The sequence below is a fragment of the Balaenoptera musculus genome, chromosome 2 (genome assembly GCF_009873245.2).
Source record: "Balaenoptera musculus isolate JJ_BM4_2016_0621 chromosome 2, mBalMus1.pri.v3, whole genome shotgun sequence".
In the NCBI taxonomy this organism is placed as follows: Eukaryota; Metazoa; Chordata; class Mammalia; order Artiodactyla; family Balaenopteridae; genus Balaenoptera; species Balaenoptera musculus.
Window position 1 is genome coordinate 114,961,736 of NC_045786.1, and position 20,950 is coordinate 114,982,685.

The following is a 20,950-nucleotide window of genomic DNA, read 5'->3' on the forward strand; positions in this document are numbered from 1 at the left end:
TCTGTGCCTGGAACAGTGGGAGGCGAGAAAGTAGTGTTATTAGAGATACTTGCTGGGGTCTTATCATGTAGAGTCTTGTAGACTGTGGTGAAAAGTTTGATTTGTATTCTAGGTACTAGAGAAAACTCTTGGAGGGAGTGACATGATCTGATTTACATTTGTTTAAAAAAAAACATGCTAGCTGCCATGTGGAGAATGGATGAGACCAAGAGAAGTAGGGAACTAAGAAGTTATTGTACTCTAGACAGAAGAGATGATGGTGGCTTGCACTAGAGTGTGGAGCAGAGTGGGGAGTGTCACAGAGTAAGGAAAGGGAAGGGTACTGATTTTTCTCACTTTTATTCTCCTACTTTTAGCACGGGTCTTTCTCATAGTACACACTCAGTAAATATTAATGAAATGATGGGGTGTGATTTTTTTTTCTTCTGATAGAATGTGTTTATTCTATCTTGTGTGGCTAGTACAGCACTGGCATGCATAAATTCTACTGAATGAAAACTGTGTGGGAAATGGAGAGTTTGAGGAGGATAATCCTAGAAACATACCATTTGAAAGCTTACTACATGTCATCTAATTTGATAGCCTACTAAGTTTGGGATGGAGTCTGGGATGTTTTTTTGTTAACCTGTTGTGGAGTCAAATCTTTCCTTCTTCCTCAAGTTCATGTCCTTGTGAACCATTTAGATGTCATTTCCTTTCTCACATCAAGTTTTAACTCCTCATTTCTCCATTGTATTTCCTCTGGTTGGTGGTAGGGGTGTAAATTAAGCCTGAAGGGAGCACTGACCTTTTATTTCAGTTCTCTACAAAGGCTGCATCTTTAATAACAGTCTTCTGCTTTCATAAGCTCACAGAGATTCTTCATATGATCTCAATGAATGAGCAGGAGGACTTGGTTTGCATAAAAGTACCATGTAATTTTATTTTGATAACAGAGAAATAGTAATTTTGTCTGTGGCTGAGTTGATTTATTCATTATAAAAATTATATTTCTGTAATTTAAAAATCACTCTTTTGAATACTAGATCAGAGTCTCATGGAATCCTTCCTGGACAGAAGAAATTTTTGCTCAAAGTTCCACTATATGAACGTCTATTACAGTGTCCCAGTCTACCTTTGTGTTTAAATTTTGACAAATTTACCCAAAGTAAAGGAAGAATTCCAGAAAATAGTGGTCCTCAAACATGGGCTCTTGACTTGTTCTCTAAGCCTAAACAAAAGAAGACAACCCTAAGAGAGACAGTTGTTAAAATATCTGTTCATGAAGACTTGTCTGAAAGAGTGAAAAAAACACCAAAAATAGAATTGAGTGATTCTTTGGAGTCTGGTCTTCCTCCAGCGGTCATTAGACATTATGAATCCGAAGTGGAGATCTTGACTGAAGAAATAAATAGTAAGAAGAAATATCCTGCATTTTTATATTGTAGGCGTGGAGCTCTTTATAGGAAACTGGGAAAGTTCCAGAGTGCCATGAATGATCTACAGGAAGTAAGTTTTTATTTAATCAAAATAATAATATTAACAATTTATCCTTGCTTATAACTATATATTAACTTTTACTAGAATTTTGAACAATGAATATTTGTATTATACATATGGGATTGTGAAATTATGATTATTGGCATTTTCAAATAATTAACATTAAAAACACTTGATTTTGTCTGTCAGATTGGGAGGCATCATTTTATACTATACACGTACAAAGCCATTGGGATCAATAATGTTTGAAAATTTATTTGGTGGGATATCTTCCCTTAAATCAATTTAAATTGAATTTATACATTTATTTTCTAGGCTATACTCTTGGAGCCATTGTTTCTCAATGCCTATTGGCACCGACATTTCATTTATCTTTTCCAAGGCAGAATTAATGAAGCTTTGGATGACTTGAATTATATAAATAAATATAATAAAAATAATGCAGGTGGGTTGTCTGTGCAGTTATATTACTTAGATCTTTACCTAAGCTTTGGTCATTTAGCGGTATAAAGATACATAATTCAAGACATATACATCTCCACAAATGGTTGTGACTTCCTAAGTTAAATTTACTCTTGATATCATATATTTAGGACTGTTCGTGATCCTATTGTTTTAAAAATACTTATCATGGTTTGAAATGTTAATGTCCTTGGTATACATTACAATAAATTGGTTCCTTACTGCTCATCCCGTAAGAAGAATATGAACTTACAATTTTTAGTTATAGAAATGATTTACAAATTTAGTCTGAATTAGAGTTGTAGCGTTCTTAAGACTTCACATTTACGTTTGTGTTTACGTACCATTCTCTAACCAACTTGAATGACTAGACATGGAACTTTTGGGGAATGAGAAAATGTCATATTCATCTTTGTATCTCCAGCACCCACAACATACCCCTAGAATATAACATGAGCTTAATAAATGTTTTTTTAAATTTGTGCTGATCTCTGCTAAAAGTCCATAAGATTTTGTACCATCAAAATATAACTTTTTACTATGAACGTTAAAGGATTATGAAACATTTCACATATACAAAAAAGAAAAGTTAATTTTTGTTATTTCATATTGAAATTGAAAACACTTTTAACCATAAGTATTTATCCAGGCTTTGAGAACAAATTTCGCATTGTTGAAATAAAAAACAAATCTTAAGTTAAATGGCAAAGAAAGTATAATAGAGATACATTATTCTAAGACTACAGTTTTGGAGGGTGAAGGATTCATCTTTAAAAATTTAGGACTGTAACACTAAATTTTACCTTTTTAAATTTTCTTTAGAGGCATATTTTTCAAGGGCAGAAATTTTCAGAGGAAAAAAAGACAGTACTTTGGCAATTCTAAATTATACTCAAGCAATTAAGTGCAAGCCCATGGATGCTGATATGTATTTCAGGAGGGGTGAGATGTACGAAATAGAAAACAAAGTACTGGCCATTGATGACTTTTCTAAAGTAAGCTGTATCACATATAATTCTGCCATTTATATATTTTAGAGCATGATATTCTCATCCTAATATTACAGCAAATTGTTGAAATTCTTTCATATGTTATATAATCAAAATTAGTTTATTTTAGATTAGGCCCTAGAACATTCGTTACTGGGATTGATATTAACAGTATGTCAATGATTTTTTTGAATGGATGGATTTACATCAGCGTCAGGTGTGGGAGTATTGCGGCAAGAGGCAACTTTGAGGGGGACTTGACTTTTCCAGCTCTCTTCTCTTGGACTATGAAGCAGTGAAAAAAGAAACCTTTGAAGATTGCTTTTTTCTTTCAAACAATGGAGAAAATCATTTTCTGCTTCTTAACTCTTGAGACGTAGCTGATTCTCTTCTGCAGCAAACCTATCTGCTTTAAAAGAAAGCTGTGCTCACTGGCTCATTTATTCATTCATTCATTCATTTACTCACAAATATTTATTGGCTAAGGCATTGTGTAGTGTAATGTAGTGGATAAATCTTGGTGAATAAAACAGACATGCTTCATGCTTACATGGAGCCTATAGTTTAAAGGACAGATATTAAAGAAATAAATATATACACTAATATATAATTACAAATTGTGATGAATGCTATGATGGAAATAAAGATGATGGGAGGCAATTTATGTTTGGTTGGGGGATATCAGAGAATTCCCATGAGGAAGTGAATTTTAGCTGAACTGTATTTTGAGGCTAGAGTCAGGCAGATATTCCATTGATTGCGGCAGAATTGTAACCATGAACTCCTGACTTTAAATTCTTAATTCTTAGTACAATTGAGAACTTAGATGTTATTTAAATAATTTAGCTTTTCATGTTCCCAACTGCCCTGTTTCTTAATCTATGATGGTTAGCCACATACTTGGCTTTCTTTTGCTTCAAGAGGATATTATAAGTTTTGGTAACTTCTTGTCTAGAAGTGAACACAAATCTCTTTTGAAGATATTAAAATTATCAAAATATCTTTTCTGATCATTTCCTTTATCTAGCACCAATAGTTTAAAGATTGACTAATGCAGCAACTTGAGGTCAAACAAACTTCAAAATCTTTAGAGTTCTTTTTTCCCTGTTTTAAAAATACTTCATAATCTTTGTGCTTCATTTTTCTCCCCGCTATCCATAGGCAAGGAACTTTACAACTGAGTTTACAATGATTTAGTCTCGTTATTCTATTGCCTTGTATGTCAATGTGAAATGAATGAACCATGCCAAAAGCAGTTCATTTCTTTTCACCATTTTAGGGACTAAATTAATCCATATTTAATTTCATTGAATCAGCCTTGATGTGATCTAATATATATCATCTTTAATTGGAATAAAATGCTATGATAGATCCAATAAAACCCTACTCTAGCTGAACAATTACTTATGAGGTTTTATTCATAAAAATTTTAGTGGGCAGAAACCTTGGCTTCTTGTATTTGCTGGGTTTTTTTGTTTTTTTTTTTTTAAATAAAACCTCCCCTTTCTAGAATTTGATGACAAATGGACTTCCTAAAGGCATGGTCTTCAAATGCAAATCTGAAAGTTCTGGCATCTTAAAGTAGTTTTTTTATGTAGTCTGAAGTTAAAAACATGGTTTTAGTCCATTTAATTTGCTGTAGGATTATATACTTTTCTTGGTTTTTTTTCCATTATGTGATATGTTTTTGTGCCTCCCCTCCACACCCCCGTGTAGTGTATCTTTTATGATCCCAGAAGAACAGATGCATTATTTAAACGTGGGATGTTCTACTATGAAAATGAAAACTGGATTGCAGCTGAAGAGGATTTTACAGCCTTGTTAAATATAGATTCCCAAAATTCTCAAGCAAGGTGAGAATTATTTTAGATATGGTTTTTGAATTTTTTTTTTTTTTGAAATACATTCTCAGGAAAGAAAATTTCTTGAAATACATCAGACAGCCCTTTAAAAGTAGTGAATCGATTTTTAGTGCTACTAGTGAAGGAAAATCTTTACCTATACCCTAAGAGTAGTGGGTAGTTTAACTTAAATGGCATGAAATGATAATTTAGAATTGTTTCATTTGCATTTCCTGAATACTAGTTACATTATCAGTTTTTGAAGTATTAACCTATATTTTGTTTCTTTGGATTTCTTTTCATACACTTTGTATTCATTCAGTACAGAGAAATGTTCATATAGATTTCTGTGCTATCTTATTGTAACTGGGATACTAAACTTTGCTCTTCCAACCTTATTGTGCATAATGCAATTTCCATTTTGTTGCTTTTCTTTTCATCTAAGTTTTGTTTTGAAGAGGCTTAAAATGTGTATGTAGCCATACCTATTCATCTCTTCACTTACAGTTTTTGTTTAATATTAACATTTTTATAGAAAAATACAGCAGGCATCCAAAAAAAGTATACAAAGTACAAACATACAGCATAATGACTTATCACAATGTAAATGCTCGTGTAACCATTATCAGGTCAAGAAGCAACATTTCTAGCACCCCCTTGTGCCTTTGCCTGCCTGACAAGGTAACCACTGTCCTGACTTGTATTTCTTTATAGTTTCAACACATAAGTATGTGTCCCTAAACATTCTTGGTTTAGTTTTGCCTTTTTTTTTTTTGAACTTTATATAAAGAGAATCATAAAGTAGTTTTCTTTCAATTCTAACTTATTTCATTGAATATTATGTACTATTGCATGTGGCTGTAGTTTGCTCCTTTTAATTTTTGTATAGTATTCAGTTATATGAATATATTACAGTTTACTTATCCATTCTACTGTTGATGGACAGTTAAGTGTTTCTAATTTTTGATGATCACAAATACTGTTTCCTTCAACTTTCTTGTACATGACACACATATACTCATTTCTGTTGGATGCACAAGTAGGGGTAGAACATGTGGTACATAGGGTATGCAGTTGTTCAGCTGTAGGGCCAAACTAATTTTACAAACTGGTTGTACTACCAGCAATATATGCAGGCTACAGACCAGTACTGGCTACTATTATAACTTTCAAATTTTAGCCATCCTAGTGGGTATGTAGTATTATCTCATTTAGTTTGAATTTTCATTTTCTTCATTACTAACATGATTATTCATTTTCAAAATTTTCTTAACCATTTGGATTTTCTTTTTTGTCATTCATGACTTTTGGGTTGTTGGTCTTTTTTCTTATTGATTTGTATGAACTATTACGTATTCTTGATACAGGCCCTTTGTTGGTTATATTTGCAGCACATTTTTTTCCTGCTCTGGATTGTCACTGCACTCCTTAAATAATTGTCTTTTGGTAAACAAAGTTTTAAAATGAAACATAGTCTGATTTAGTAACCTTTTTCTTTAAGGTTCGTGCTTTTTGTGTACTATAAGTAAGTTTTTCCTACTTTTGTGTCATGTAGATATTCTCCTGTCTGATCTTCTAGAAGGTTTATTGTTTCTCTTTTAAAGTTAGATTTACAGTACACCTAGAATCAATTTTTGTATATGATGTGAAGTAAGGAAACAAATTTCACTTTTTCTACATGCATATTCAATTTTCCAAGCAACATTTAATAAAAAGCCTGTGCCTTTACCATTGCTTTGCAGTGTTAGCTTTGTAGGAAATGAAGATCCATGTATGGGTGGATCTATTTCTCAGTCTCTTTTTCTATTTTGCGGGTTTTAAAAAAATCTATCTTTGCACCAATACTATGCTGCCTTAAATACTATAGTTTCATAGTAAGTCTTGAAATCCAGTAGAACAGTTCTTTTTTCTTTTATTTATTTATTTATTTATGGCTGTGTTGGGTCTTCGTTTCTGTGCGAGGGCTTTCTCTAGTTGTGGCAAGCGGGGGCCACTCTTCATCGCGGTGCGCGGGCCTCTCACTGTCGCGGCCTCTCTTGTTGCGGAGCACAGGCTCCAGACGCACAGGCTCAGTAATTGTGGCTCACGGGCCCAGTTGCTCCGCGGCATGTGGGATCTTCCCAGACCAGGGCTCGAACCCGTGTCCCCTGCATTGGCAGGCAGATTCTCAACCACTGCGCCACCAGGGAAGCCCAGAACAGTTCTTTTGATCTGTCAAAATTGTCAGAGCATTCCTTGGCTTTTTTGCATTTCCAAACACATTGAGTTGGTTTAAACTATATGAAAATTGACTTCTTTATAGATCAAAATAGTAAAATTTCAAAATTTCATACGGTTTAACCTAACAGAATCAGCAGGTCAACTTCTGTGACAATTCCTTTGTATTTTGATTGGGGTTACAGTGAATTTATAGAGCAGTAGGGGGAAGTTGACATCCTAACAATTTTGAGTCTTTTCATGTATACATATGGTACATTCTGTTTCTTTAGGTCTTCATTCCTTTTGGTCAGTAATGTTTCATAGTTTGTGTAAAGAAGTCTTTTTCATATCTTTTTCTTTTTTAAAATTAATTAATTAATTAATTTTAAAAACATCTTTACTGGACTATAATTGCTTCACAACATCTTTATTGGAGTATAATTGCTTTGCAATGGTGTGTTAGTTACTTTATAACAAAGTGAATCAGCTATACATATACATATATCCCCATATCTCCTCCCTCTTGCGTCTCTCTCCCACCCTCCCTATCCCACCCCTCTAGGTGGTCACAAAGCACCGAGCTGATCTCCCTGTGCTATGTGGCTGCTTCCCACTAGCTATCTATTTTACATTTGGTAGTGTATATATGTCCATGCCACTCTCTCACTTTGTCCCAGCTTACCCTTCCCCTTCCATGTGTCCTCAAGTCCATTCTCTAGTAGGTCTGCGTCTTTATTCCCGCCCTGCCCCTAGGTTCTTCATAACCTTTTTTTTTTCTTTAGATTTCATGTATATGTGTTAGCGTACGGTATTTGTTTTTCTTTCTGACTTACTTCACTCTGTATGACAGACTCTAGGTCCATCCACCTCACTACAAATAACTCAACTTCGTTTCTTTTTATGGCTGAGTAATATTCCATTGTATATGTGCCACATCTTCTTTATCCATTCATCTGTCGATGGACACTTAGGTTGCTTCCATGTCCTGGCTATTGTAAATAGAGCTGCAATGAACATTGTGGTACATGACTCTTTCTGAATTATGGTTTTCTCAGGGTATATGCCCAGTAGTGGGATTGCTGGGTCGTATTATAGTTCTATTTTTAGTTTTTTAAGGAACCTCCATACTATTCTCCATAGTGGCTGTATCAATTTACATTTCCACCAACAGCGCAAGAGGGTTCCCTTTTCTCCACACCCTCTCCAGCATTTACTGTTTGTAGATTTTTTGATGATGGCCATTCTGACTGGTGTGACGTGATACTTCTTTGTAGTTTTGAGTTGCATTTCTCTACTGATTAGTGATGTTGAGCATTCTTTCATGTGTTTGTTGACAATCTATATATCTTCTTTGGAGAAATGTCTATTTAGGTCTTCTGCCCATGTTTGGATTGGGTTGTTTGTTTTTTTGATATTGAGCTGCATGAGCTGCTTGTATATTTTGGAGATTAATCCTTTGTCAGTTGCTTTGTTTGCAAATATTTTCTCCCATTCTGAGGGTTGTCTTTTCATCTTGTTTATGGTTTCCTTTGCTGTGCAAAAGCTTTAAGTTTAATTAAGTCCCATTTGTTTGTTTTTGTTTTAATTTCCATTTCTCTAGGAGGTGGATCAAAAAGGATCTTGCTGTGATTTATGTCATAGAGTGTTCTGCCTATGTTTTCCTCTAAGAGTTTTGTAGTGTTTGGCCTTACATTTAAGTCTTTAATCCATTTTGAGTTTACTTTTGTGTATGGTGTTAGGGAGTGTTCTAATTTCATTCTTTAACATGTAGCTGCCCAGCTTTCCCAGCACCACTTATTGAAGAGGCTGTCTTTTCTCCATTGTATATTCTTCCCTCCTTTATCAAAGAAAAGTTGACCATAGATGCCTGGGTTTATCTCTGGGCTTTCTATCCTGTTCCATTGATCAATATTTCTGTTTTTGTGCCAGTACCATACTGTCTTGATTACTGTAGCTTTGGAATGTAGTGTGAAGTCTGGGAACCTGATTCCTCCAGGTCTGTTTTTCTTTCTCAAGATTGCTTTGGCTCTTCGCGGTCTTTTGTGTTTCCATACAAATTGTGAAATTTTTTGTTCTAGTTCTGCGAAAAATGCCATTGGTAGTCTGATAGGGATTGTGTTGAATCTGTAGATTGCTTTGGGTAGTATAGTCATTTTCACAATGTTGATTCCTCCAAACCAAGAACATGGTATATCTCTCCATCTGTTTGTGTCATCTTTAATTTCTTTCATCAGTGTCTTATAGTTTTCTGCATGCAAGTCTTTTGTCTCCTTAGGTAGGTTTATTCCTAGGTATTTTATTCTTTTTGTTGCAGCAGTAAATGGGAGTGTGTCCTTAATTTCTCTTTCAGAGTTTTCATCATTAGTACATAGGAATGCAAGAGATTTCTGTGCATTAATTTTGTATCCCGCTACTTTACCAAATTCATTGATTAGTTCTAGTAGTTTTCTGGTAGCATCTTCAGTATTCTCTATGTATAGTATCGTGTCATCTGGAAACAGTGACAGTTTTACTTCTTCTTTTCTGATTTGGCTTCCTTTTATTTCTTTTTTATCTCTGATTGCTGTGGCTAAAACTTCCAAAACTATGTTGAGTAATAGTGGTGAGAGTGGACAACATTTTCTTGTTCCTGATCTTAGTGGAAATGGTTTCAGTTTTTCACCATTGAGAACAATGTTGGCTGTGAGTTAGGGCCTTTATTATGTTGAGGTAAGTTCCCTCTCTGCCTACTTTCTGGAGAGTTTTTATCATAAATGGGTGTTGAATTTTGTCAAAAGATTTTTCTGCATCTATTGAGGTGATCATATGGTTTTCATCCTGCACTTCGTTAATATAGTGCATCACATTGATTGCTTTGGATATATTTAAGAATCCTTGCATTCCTAGGAGAAACCCCACTTGAACATGGTGTATGACCCTTTTAATGTGCTGCTGGATTCTGTCTGCTAGTATTTTTTTGAGGATTTTTGCAACTATTTTCATCAGTGATATTGGCCTTTAGTTTTCTTTCTTTGTGACATCTTTGTCTGGTTTTGGTATCAGGGTGATGGTGGCCTTGTAGAATGAGTTTGGGAGTGTTCCTCCCTCTGCTATATTTTGGAAGGTTTGAGAAGGATAGGTGTTAGCTCTTCTCTAAATGTTTGATAGAATTTGCCTGTGAAGCCATCTGGTCCTGAGCTTTTGTTTGTTGGAAGATTTTTAATCACAGTTTCAATTTCAGTGCTTGTGATTGGTCTGTTTATATTTTCTATTTCTTCCTGGTTCAGTCTCAGACCGTTGTGCTTTTCTAAGAATTTGTCCATATCTTCCAGGTTGTGCGTTTTATTGGCATATAGATGCTTGTAGTAATCTCTCATGATCCTTTGTATTTCTGCAGTGTCAGTTGTTACTTCTCCTTTTTCATTTCTAATTCTGTTGATCTGAGTCTTCTCCCTTTGTTTCTTGATGAGTCTGGCTAATGGTTTATCAATTTTGTTTATCTTCTCAAAGAACCAGCTTTTAGATTTATTGATCTTTGCTATCATTTCCTTCATTTCTTTTTCATTTATTTCTGATCTGATCTTTATGATTTCTTTCCTTCTGCTAACTATGGGGTTTTTTTGTTGTTCTTCTTCTTCTTTCTCTAATTGCTTTAGGGGTAAGCTTAGGTTGTTTATTGGAGATTTTTCTTGTTTCTTGAGGTAGGATTGTATTGCTATAAACTTCTCTCTTAGAACTGCTTTTGCTGCATCCCGTAGGTTTTGGGCCATCGTGTTTTCATTGTCATTTGTTTCTAAGTATTTTTTGATTTTCTCTTTGATTTCTTCAGTGATCTCTTGGTTATTTAGTAGCGTATTGTTTAGCCTCTATGTGTCTGTATTTTTTACAGTTTTTTTTTCCTGTAATTGATATCAAATCTCATAGCGTTGTGGTCAGAAAAGATACCTGATACGTTTTTAGTTTTCTTAAATTTACCAAGGCTTGATTTGTGACCCAAGATATGATCTATCCTGCAGAATGTTCCATGAGCACTTGAGAAGAAAGTGTATTCTGTTCTTTTTGGATGGAATGTCCTATAAATATCAATTAAGTCCATCTTTTTAATGTGTCATTTAAAGCTTGTGTTTCCTTATTTATTTTCATTTTGGTTGATCTGTCCATTGGTGAATGTGGGGTGTTAAAGTCCCCTACTATTATTGTGTTACTGTAGATTTCCCCTTTTATGGCTGTTAGCATTTGTCTAATGTATTGAGGTGCTCCTATGTTGGGTGCATAAATATTTACAATTGTTATATCTTCTTCTTGGATTGATCCCTTGATCATTATGTAGTGTCCTTCTTTGTCTCTTGTAATAGTCTTTACTTCAAAGTCTATTTCGTCTGATATGAGAATTGCTACTCCAGCTTTCTTTTGATTTCCATTTGCATGGAATATGTTTTTCCGTCCCCTCACTTTTGGTCTGTATGTGTCCCTAGGTCTGAAGTTGGTCTCTTGTAAACAGCGTGTATACAGGTCTTGTTTTTGTATCCATTCAGCCAGTCTATGTCTTTTAGTTGGAGCATTTAATCCATTTACATTTAAGGTATGTATTGATATGTATGTTCCTATGACCATTTTCTTAATTGTTTTGGGTTTGTTATTGTAGGTCTTTCCTTCTCTTGTGCTTCCTGCCTAGAGAAGTTCCTTTAGCATTTGTTGTGAAGCTGGTTTGGTGGTGCTGAATTCTCTTAGCTTTTGCTTGTCTGTAAAGGTTTTAATTTCTCCATCGAATCTGAATGAGATCCTTGCTGGGTAGAGTAATCTTGGTTGTAGGTTTTTCCCCTTCACCACTTTAAATATGTCCCGCCACTCCCTTCTGGCCTGCAGAGTTTCTGCTGAAAGATCAGCTGTTAACCTTATGGGGATTCCCTTGTATGGTATTTGGTGCTTTTCCTTTGCTGCTTTTAATATTTTTTCTGTGTATTTAATTTTTGATAGTTTGATTAATATGTATCTTGGCATGTTTCTCCTTGGATTTATCCTGTATGGGACTCTCTGCCCTTTCTGGACTTGACTGGCTATTTCCTTTCTCATATTAGGGAAGTGTTCAAGTATAATTTCTTCAAATATTTCCTCAGTCCCTTTCTTTTTCTTTTCTTCTTCTGGGACCCCTATAATTTGAATGTTGGTGCATTTAATGTTGTCCCAGAAGTCTCTGAGACTGTCCTCAATTCTTTTCATTCTCTTTATTCTGCTGTGTGGTAGTTATTTCCACTATTTTGTCTTCCAGGTCACTTATCTGTTCTTCTGCCTCAGTTATTCTGCTATTGATTCCTTCTAGAGAATTTTTAATTTCATTTATTGTGTTGTTCATCATTGTTTGTTGGCTCTTTAGTTCTTCTAGGTCCTTGTTAAACGTTTCTTTTATTTTCTCCATTCTATTTCCAAGATTTTGGATCATCTTTACTATCATTACTCTGAATTCTTTTTCAGGTAGACTGCCTATTTCCTCTTCATTTGTTTGGTCTGGTGGGTTTTTATCTTGCTCCTTCACCTGCTGTGTGTTTCTCTGTCTTCTCATTTTGCTTAACTTACTGTGTTTGGGGTCTCCTTTTCACAGGCTGCATGTTCGTAGTTCCCATTGTTTTTGGTGTCTGCCCCCAGTGGGTAAGGTTGGTTCAGTGGGTTGTGTGGATTTCCTGGTGGAGGGGACTGGTGCCTGTGTTCTGGTGGATGAGGCTGGATCTAGTCTTTCTGGTGGGCAGGACCGCGTCCCGTGGTCTGTTTTGGGGTGTCTGTGACTCTAGTATGATTTTAGGCAGCCTGTCTGCTAATGGGTGTGGTTGTCTTCCTGTCTTGCTAGTTGTTTGCTATGGGTCTCCAGCACTGTAGCTTGCTGGTTGTTGAGTGGAGCTGGGTCTTAGTGTTGTGACGGAGATATCTGGGAGAGCTCTTGCTGATCGATATTACATGGAGCCAGGAGGTCTCTGGTGGTCCAATGTCCTGAACTCAGCTCTCCCACCTCAGAAGCTCAGGCCTGACACCCAGCCAGAGCACCAAGATGCTGTCAGCCACACAGCTCAGAAGAAAAGGGAGAAGAAAAAAAAAGAAAGAATAAATAAATAAAATAAAGTTATTAAAATAAAAATTTTAAAAAATATTAGAATAAAAAAATTTAAAAGGTAATTTAAAAAAAAGAAGAGAGCAACCAAACCAATAAACAAATCCAACAATGATAACAAGAGCTAAAATTTAAACTAAGGTAAACTTATAAATCAGAAACTAGCCAGTCACATATAGCAAACCCCAAGTCCACAGTTGCTCCCAAAGTCCACCGCCTCAATGTTGGGAGGATTCGTTGTCTATTCAGGTATTTCACAGATGCAGGTACATCAAGTTGATTGTGGAGATTTAATCCGCTGCTCCTGAGGCTGCATGGAGAAATTTTCCTTTCTCTTCTTTGTTCTCACAGCTCCTTGGGTTCAGCTTTGGATTTGTCCCTGCCTCTGCATGTAGATTGCCCTCTGACGTCTTCTCTTCACCCAGACAGGACGGGGTTAAAGGAGCGGCTGACTAGGAGGCTCTGTCTCACTCAGGCCGGGGGGGAGGGAGGGGTACAGAATGCCGGGCGAGCCTGCGGCCACAGAGGCTGGCGTGACATTGCAACAGCCTGAGGCATGCCGGGGAAATTGTCCCTGGATCGCGGGACCCTGGCAGTTGCGGGCTGCACAGGCTCCCGGGAGGGGAGGTGTGGAGAGTGACCTGTGCTCGCACACAGGCTTCTTGGTGGCGGCAGCAGCAGCCTTAGCGTTTCATGCCTGTCTCTGGGGTCCGTGCTGAAAGCCGCGGCTCGCGCGCGTCTCTGAAGCTCGTTTAGGGGATGCTCTGAATCCCCAATCCTCGCGCACCCTGAAACAATTGTCTCTTGCTTCTTAGGCATTTCCAGACTTTCTCCCAGATTCTCTCCCAGCTAGCTGTGGTGCACTAGTTCCCTTCAGGCTGTGTTCACGCAGCCAGCCCCAGTCCTTTCCCTGGGATCTGACCTCTGAAGCCCGAGCCTCAGCTCCCAGCCCCCGCCCATCCCGGTGGGTGAGCAGACAAGCCTCTCGGGCTGGTGAGTACTGCTCGGCACTGATCCTCCGTGCGGGAGTCTCTCCGCTTTGCCCTCTGCACCCCTGTTGCTGCGCTCTCCTCCGTGGCTCCGAAGTTTCCCCCCTGCCCACACCCTGTCTCCGCCCGCGAAGAGGCTTCCTAGTGTGTGGAAACTTTTCCTTCTTCACAGCTCCCTCCAAGAGGTGCGGGTCTCGTCCCTATTCTTTTGTCTCTGTTTTTTCTTTTTTTCTTTTCCCTACGCAGGTACATAGGGATTTTCTTGCCTTTTGGGAAGTCTGAGGTCTTCTTCCAGTAGGTGTTCTGTAGGAGTTGTTCCACATGTAGATGTATTTTTGATGTATTTGTGGGGAGGAAGGTGATCTCTATGTCTTACTACTCTGCCATCTTGAAGGTCCTCCCTTGGCATTTATTTTCTTTGAACACTTTGAACATATTGCAGTGCAGTGTCATATAGATTTCTTTTTTTTTTTTAAGTGAAAAAAATCAGTGGTTAGTCAATGCCTTTGAAAGTAATGTGTCTTTTTCCTTTGGTTGCTTTTAAACTTGTCTCATTGTCTTTGTTTCTTAAATTTTTTTTAATTTATTTATTTATTTATTTATTTTTGGCTGCATTGGGTCTTCATTGCAGTGCGAGGGCTTTTCTCTAGTTGCGGCAAGCAGGGGCTACTGTTCGTTGAGGTGCATGGGCTTCTCATTGCAGTGGCTTCTCTTGTTGCAAAGCACAGGCTCCAGGAGCGTGGGCTTCAGTAGTTGTGGCTCACGGGCTCTAGAGCGCAGGCTCAGTAGTTGTGGCTCACGGGCCTAGTTGCTCTGTGGCATGTGGGATCTTCCCGGACCAGGGCTCGAACCCGTGTCCCCTGCATTGGCAGGCAGATTCTTAGCCACTGTGCCACCAGGGAAGCCCTTCTCATTGTCCTTGGATTTCAGCAGTTTTGGTATATTGTGCCTAAGAGTGGTTTTCTTTTTACTTATTGTGTTTATGATTCATAGACTATTCAGTGAGTCATGATCTTTCTGGCCACGATTTTGGATGAGAAATTGGCTATTAATCTTATTGAGTATTCCAAGTACATGATGAGTTGCTTCTCTCATACTGCTTTCAAGATTCTTTCCTTGTCTCTGGCTTTCACCAGGTTGATTATAAGGTGGCTCTAGATTTCTTCGAATTTATCCTACATGGAATCATTGAGCTTCTTGGTTGTATAGACTCATTTCTTTCATCAAATTTGGGAAGCTTTCAACCATTACTTTTTCAAATGTCATTTCTGTTCCTTTATTATTTCCTTTCCTTTTGTGACTTGCAATGTATGCATATGTTGGTATGCTTGATGGTGTTCCAGAGGTCCCTCAGCCTTTTTTTTTTTTTTTCACTCTTTTTTTCTTTCTGCTTCTCAGGCTGGATAATCTGAATTGACCTTACTTCAAGTTTCCTGAATCTTTCTTTTGCCTTCTCAAATCTGTTGTTGAAACCTCTAGTGAATTTTCATTCGTTTTTGTAATTTTCAACTCCAGAATTTCTATTTTGTTCTTTTTTTTCAATAATTTCTCTATCTATCAATCTAGTTCTATCTATCAGTATCTTTATTGATACACTCTATGTGTTGAGACATCATTCTCCTAGTTTTCTTTAGTTCTTTACTGTTTCTTTTAACTATATGAACATATTTAAAATAGTTTTGTCGGTTTTCTTGGTTTGTTTTTTTTTTGTTTTTTTGTTTGTTTTTTAAATTTATTTATTTATTTATTTATTTATTTATGGCTGTGTTGGGTCTTCGTTTCTGTGTGAGGGCTTTCTCTAGTTGCGGCAAGTGGGGGCCACTCTTCATCGCGGTGCGCGGGCCTCTCATTATCGCGGCCTCACTTCTTGCGGAGCACAGGCTCCAGACGCGCAGGCTCAGTAATTGTGGCTCACGGGCCTAGTTGCTCCGCGGCATGTGGGATCTTCCCAGACCAGGGCTCGAACCCGTGTCCCCTGAATTGGCAGGCAGATTCTCAACCACTGCACCACCAGGGAAGCCCCCATTGGTTTGTTTTGTTTTTTGTTTTTGGCTGGGCCAAATGGCTTGCAGGATCTTAGTTCCCTGACCAGGGATCAAACCTGGGCCCTGGCAGTGAAAGCACCGAGTCCTAACCACTGGACCGCCATGGGTTTCCCAAAGATAGTTTACTTAAAATCTTTTAAGTTGATTTTAAGACAGTTGATTTTAAGTCTTTGTCCAATGTCTGGGCTTCCTCAGGGATGGTTTCTATTTTTTTCTTTTTATCCTTTGAATGGGCCATATTTTCTTCTTCCTAATTTTTTGTTGAAAAATAGTCACTTTGAATATTATTATGTGGCACCTTTGGATATCAGATTCACCTCCTCCTCTTCCAGTGTTTTTTGTTGCTGCTTCTTGTTGTTCATGTAGTTTGTTTAGTGACTTTTCTGAACAGATTTTGTAAGTCTGTATTCTTTGTCATGTGTGGCCACTGAAGTCTGTGTTCTGTTAACTTGGTGGTCAGCTAGTGATTTGACTGAGATTCCAACGAAACCAACCAATGAAACAAACAAAAAAACTCTCTCAGTTTGCAGATTGACTCTCTTTTGGGGCACTCCTTGAATGCTTATCCAGACAACTTCAATGCCTTAGCTTTCATGTCCTACTTGCACAGAGCCTGAATTAACCAGAGGTGAAAGCTAAGGGTCTTCGTAGGTCTTTTCTGTGCATGCTTTCAGCCTTGGGTTTGCAGGTGGCCTTTTAGATTCCCTACAATATGCAGAAACCTTCTAAAGCCCTCATCCCCCTGGTATCTCCTTCTCCACCTTCTTTCTTACAAGGGTTTTTGGTTTGACTATTGCCTGCCCCAACTGTTATCCCTTGCCCCAAGTGGCAACAGCTAATACATTTGCCTTTAAATGACTTTGATAAATACCATCCAGGAAGTCACATCAGCCCTGGGAAAGCTCTAAGGCGGTCAAAACAAAGGGAAACATTTGAGCCAGTCTTTCAGTGATCCACCAGACAGGTCAAAACTACACAGCTACAGTTCTTTGAGAATAAGATTTATATTGTTCCCTCTGGTACTAGTAACCTGCATCAGGAATGCAGGTTGTTTTCTTCAAGGCCACCATGGGTCTGGGAAGTTGGGGAGGGCAATAGAGTGAGTTAGAACACCACAAAGCTCTCTTACCAAAATTCAGCAGCTTTTCCTCCTTTATTAAGCATTACCCTGGTGGTTCTAAGTTTTTAATTAGATTCTTAATTCTTTAATTGCTTCTGACAGTGTTTACCCACTTATTCATTGCTTTTGTGGAAAGGTGGAGTTTTGGAGTTCCCTGTTCTACCTCTTTTGCTCTACTCTAATCTCCCAACTCATTTTATCATTGCATCAACTTTAACTTAACAATAATGTTGGTGATAATAAGAATCTTCATCTTTTGAACTTAATGAAAGTGCCTTTGGCTTTTACCAAGAAACATCACAGTTGTAATTTTTGAGCCATTTATTCTTTAATTATTTCAAGGGAATATCTCTTTATTCCTGTTTAAATTTTTTTCCTATGATCTACTTATAAGAATTTCATGGTAATAGGCTTTCTAATTTTGAAGGATAAATGCCTCTTGGCCATCATATATTTTTAGATAGAATATTATTAAACAATACTGAATTTGCTTTGTCTTCACTTCTTTAAGAGTTTTTCATCTATATTCATAGTAAGATTGTTCACTAGTTTCATAGTCAGATTTTGATTTCAGGATTTGTCTACTTTCTCAAAATGAATTAAGTCTTTCATCTTTTTCTTTTCTTAGAAACGTGTCCTTTAGGATTGGATAATTTTTGTTCTTTGAAAGTTTGAAATAACTTACTTCTAAAATTATCTCAGCTTGCAGCCATTTGAAGGGAGGGCAAACTTTTTTGAAGCTCTTTAAAAATTCATCCCTAGTTATTGTTCTATTCTGGTTGCCTACTTCTTGACTTAAAGGGGGATTACTTGCAGGAAGGCATCAAATTAGTTGGAGAAGAACAGAAGGTTAATTCAAGGTGTTATAATGTGGTGTTATCTTATGGGAGGCCTATATGCCTTTTTAAAGAATTCAGCCTTATCCCATTGTCAATAGGGGGCTGTTGAAAGTTTTTGAAAAAAGTGATCTTTATTATCTGTTCATCAAATCTCATCACTCTAGAGATAAGAATGGAATAAAGTGGCAGCCCAGATGTGATCTGATGAGGGTCTTCAGTACTGAGACAGTAGAAATGAAAGAAGGAATGGATGCAAAAGTCAGTGTGTTTGAGGAATTGACATGACTTAATGGCATCCTACAAAAAATATTAGTAATGTTTTATTCTGTAAGATTTTAAGTTCAGAATCATATAAATACTTAGAAATAATTAGTAATAGTCTTTAGCAATCAGAAATTATTAAAAATAAATGTAAGATTCTTATATTCATTAGAAACTATATGAGGCATTTCTTATATGTGGGGTAAAAAATATTTTGCTCCATGATAAAATATTCTGAGTCTTAGGATGCTTAGTGCTTTTGAAAGACCTCTGTTACTTGCTGTACTCTTTTTTCCAAATTACCATTGTTTTCATACTATAACCTTCTTGAACATCTATTTTCCTCCCCCTGGATTTAACTTCTTCAGAGCAGGCAACCTACTAGCTTATTCTTCCTGTTTTTCCTTAATTGTCTTTTTTTTTTTAGCAGTAAAAACTGATTTGTTTTACATTATTAAGTGATCGAAGATGAGATTTTCAGAGTTGATATAGGTCAATGAAAATTTAGAAATTGAAGTCAGAAGTTAATGGAGATAGAATTCAACTCATAAAACTGATGCAATAGCTTTTACCCTTGCAGATAGAGCAGCCTCCCATTTTTGGGGGTGTATCTTCAGTTTATCTTGGGTGCCTCATTTATTTTATTGACACACCTCTCTGATAAATGTAAGAAATATAATAATAATTATTAAGCATATATATAATTAATATATAATATTATCAATAAGCATAAAGTATTTTATTATATATTTATATATTATTTATACATATAATAATAAAGTATTTTATTATATATTTACATATTGATTTATAAAATGTCCGTATCCTTTTTGCTATTAACATTATGACTAAACTTTCCTGGGAAGCAAAGAGAAATAATCACAAGTTGTTATTCAAATATAAAATTAGTTGTATAGGTTTGCCAAAAAGAAAAAATTTATATTTTGCAGTACATGTTAAAATGAATTTTTTTCTTTTTCTAGGACATACCGAGGGAGAGTATATTTTAAACGGCACTTTTATAAGCAAGCAACTCAAGATCTTTCTATTGCAATTCACTTAGATCCTAATAACTGGTTAGCATTGTATTACAGAGCCTGCTTATTTAGGAAGAGTAACCCTCTTAGAGCACTGCAGGATTATAGTGTTTCAGGTACTTCACCTTTAATGGCAAATACATGGGAATTTAATCTGAGGTTCAGCAGCCACTTTCATGGAGTGGAATACTAATGTGGGATGACTAATGTAATATGTATATTGTTATACATTTATATATATATACTTATATATATTTATATAGCATATATATTTATTTATACTTAAAGCTACAATAATTTAGCTAAAAGTGTTTCTAATATTCCCTTTTGGTGTGTATGATTTTGTGTGTGTTTACGTGTGTACAACTGTGACAAAGAGAGAATATATCAAAGAAATCTCTTTCTATATGTGAAGTTCTGAGGCTATTTCTGGAAATCCAGGCCTATTTCTTAGTCATCTTGCTAAAATGGCAGTGATTTTTCCTGGTGGGCTATGTCCTACTCCATAGACCCAGCCCATGGATTAGTCAAATTCAGAGTTTTGTAACCCTTAGACTAAAAATGGGCTTTGAGAATCCTCAGTAAGAGGATGCCAACAGCTAAAAGTGGCCATTTCCACTTTACCCTGTACCAGTGCATTCTTGGTATATGAATATGTCCACAATTCTGGGCATAGAATAAATGCTCAGTAAACAGTGTCCAGCTGAATAAATTAGCCCATCCTGACTGGCAAATTCTAGCCAGAGTCCAACACTACAAACATGGCTCTGTTCACCTGGGTGCAAAGTGCTAGAATCCCAACATCCTAGATGAGGCAGAATCTAGAGATTAAGGAGACCACTAGACTCTTAGGAAGAGAATACATAGCTCCTCAGGGGAGGCAATCTAAGATGATTGTTTCTCCTTTTTTTTTCCTTTGGCAGTGCTTTGCATCTTGCGGGATTTCAGTTCCCTGACCAGGGATTGAACCCGGGCCATAGCAGTGAAAGTGCCGAATCCTAACCGCTAGACCACCAGGGAACTCCAAAAGATGATTGTTTCTTGATATCTCTAAATCCATTTGCCTTCTGAGGTCACCCTTCCCATGAATATTCAAATAAAATAACTCAAAGCCCATCCTATGTGCTGAGAGGAGTCTAGTGCCCTCCCTTCTGTTTCCAAGGATTCCTAGAGGAGAGAACTGAGGATTCCTGTTCAATTCTCTTGGAATCTTTGTACCTAATTTCTGCTGTCTGATTGAGTCTCCATTTTTGTTCACCAATTCACTGCTCATGGCTACCATCTGTTACTAAATGTTTTAGGGTTCAGAGGATAAAGTTAGCACAGATAATTTAAATTTGAAGGTTAAATACCCTTATTTCTGTAAGTTTATCTTTTATTGGTCTCCGTCAGCTCTGTCCATCTGCCATCTGGCTAAACCCCTTTCTTCCTGGTCTTCCTAAAAGCTGATTTCTCATATTTCCCTCTTCTCCAAGTTTTGGGCTCCTCATCCGCTCTTTTCTAGGCTATCACAATAATACAAATCCTTGTTATTTAATTATTCAGAGCAGACCAGCTTTATTTTAGCCTCAATCTTCTCCTATAGGATAGCCTAAGGAGTTTTATCTTTC

The 20,950-nt window shown here is 36.8% G+C and overlaps 1 protein-coding gene across 1 annotated transcript in view; it reads left to right on the forward strand.

Annotated features, from left to right (window-relative positions):
* TTC6 (tetratricopeptide repeat domain 6) overlaps positions 1 to 20,950 on the forward strand; it is a 230,297-nt gene that overhangs the window by 167,826 nt on the left and 41,521 nt on the right. Inside the window, exons 12-16 of the mRNA XM_036843605.1 lie at positions 1,026 to 1,488; positions 1,795 to 1,924; positions 2,764 to 2,936; positions 4,647 to 4,783; positions 19,287 to 19,456. Coding sequence (XP_036699500.1) covers positions 1,026 to 1,488; positions 1,795 to 1,924; positions 2,764 to 2,936; positions 4,647 to 4,783; positions 19,287 to 19,456 — 1,073 coding nt within the window. The remainder of the gene's footprint in view (positions 1 to 1,025; positions 1,489 to 1,794; positions 1,925 to 2,763; positions 2,937 to 4,646; positions 4,784 to 19,286; positions 19,457 to 20,950) is intronic.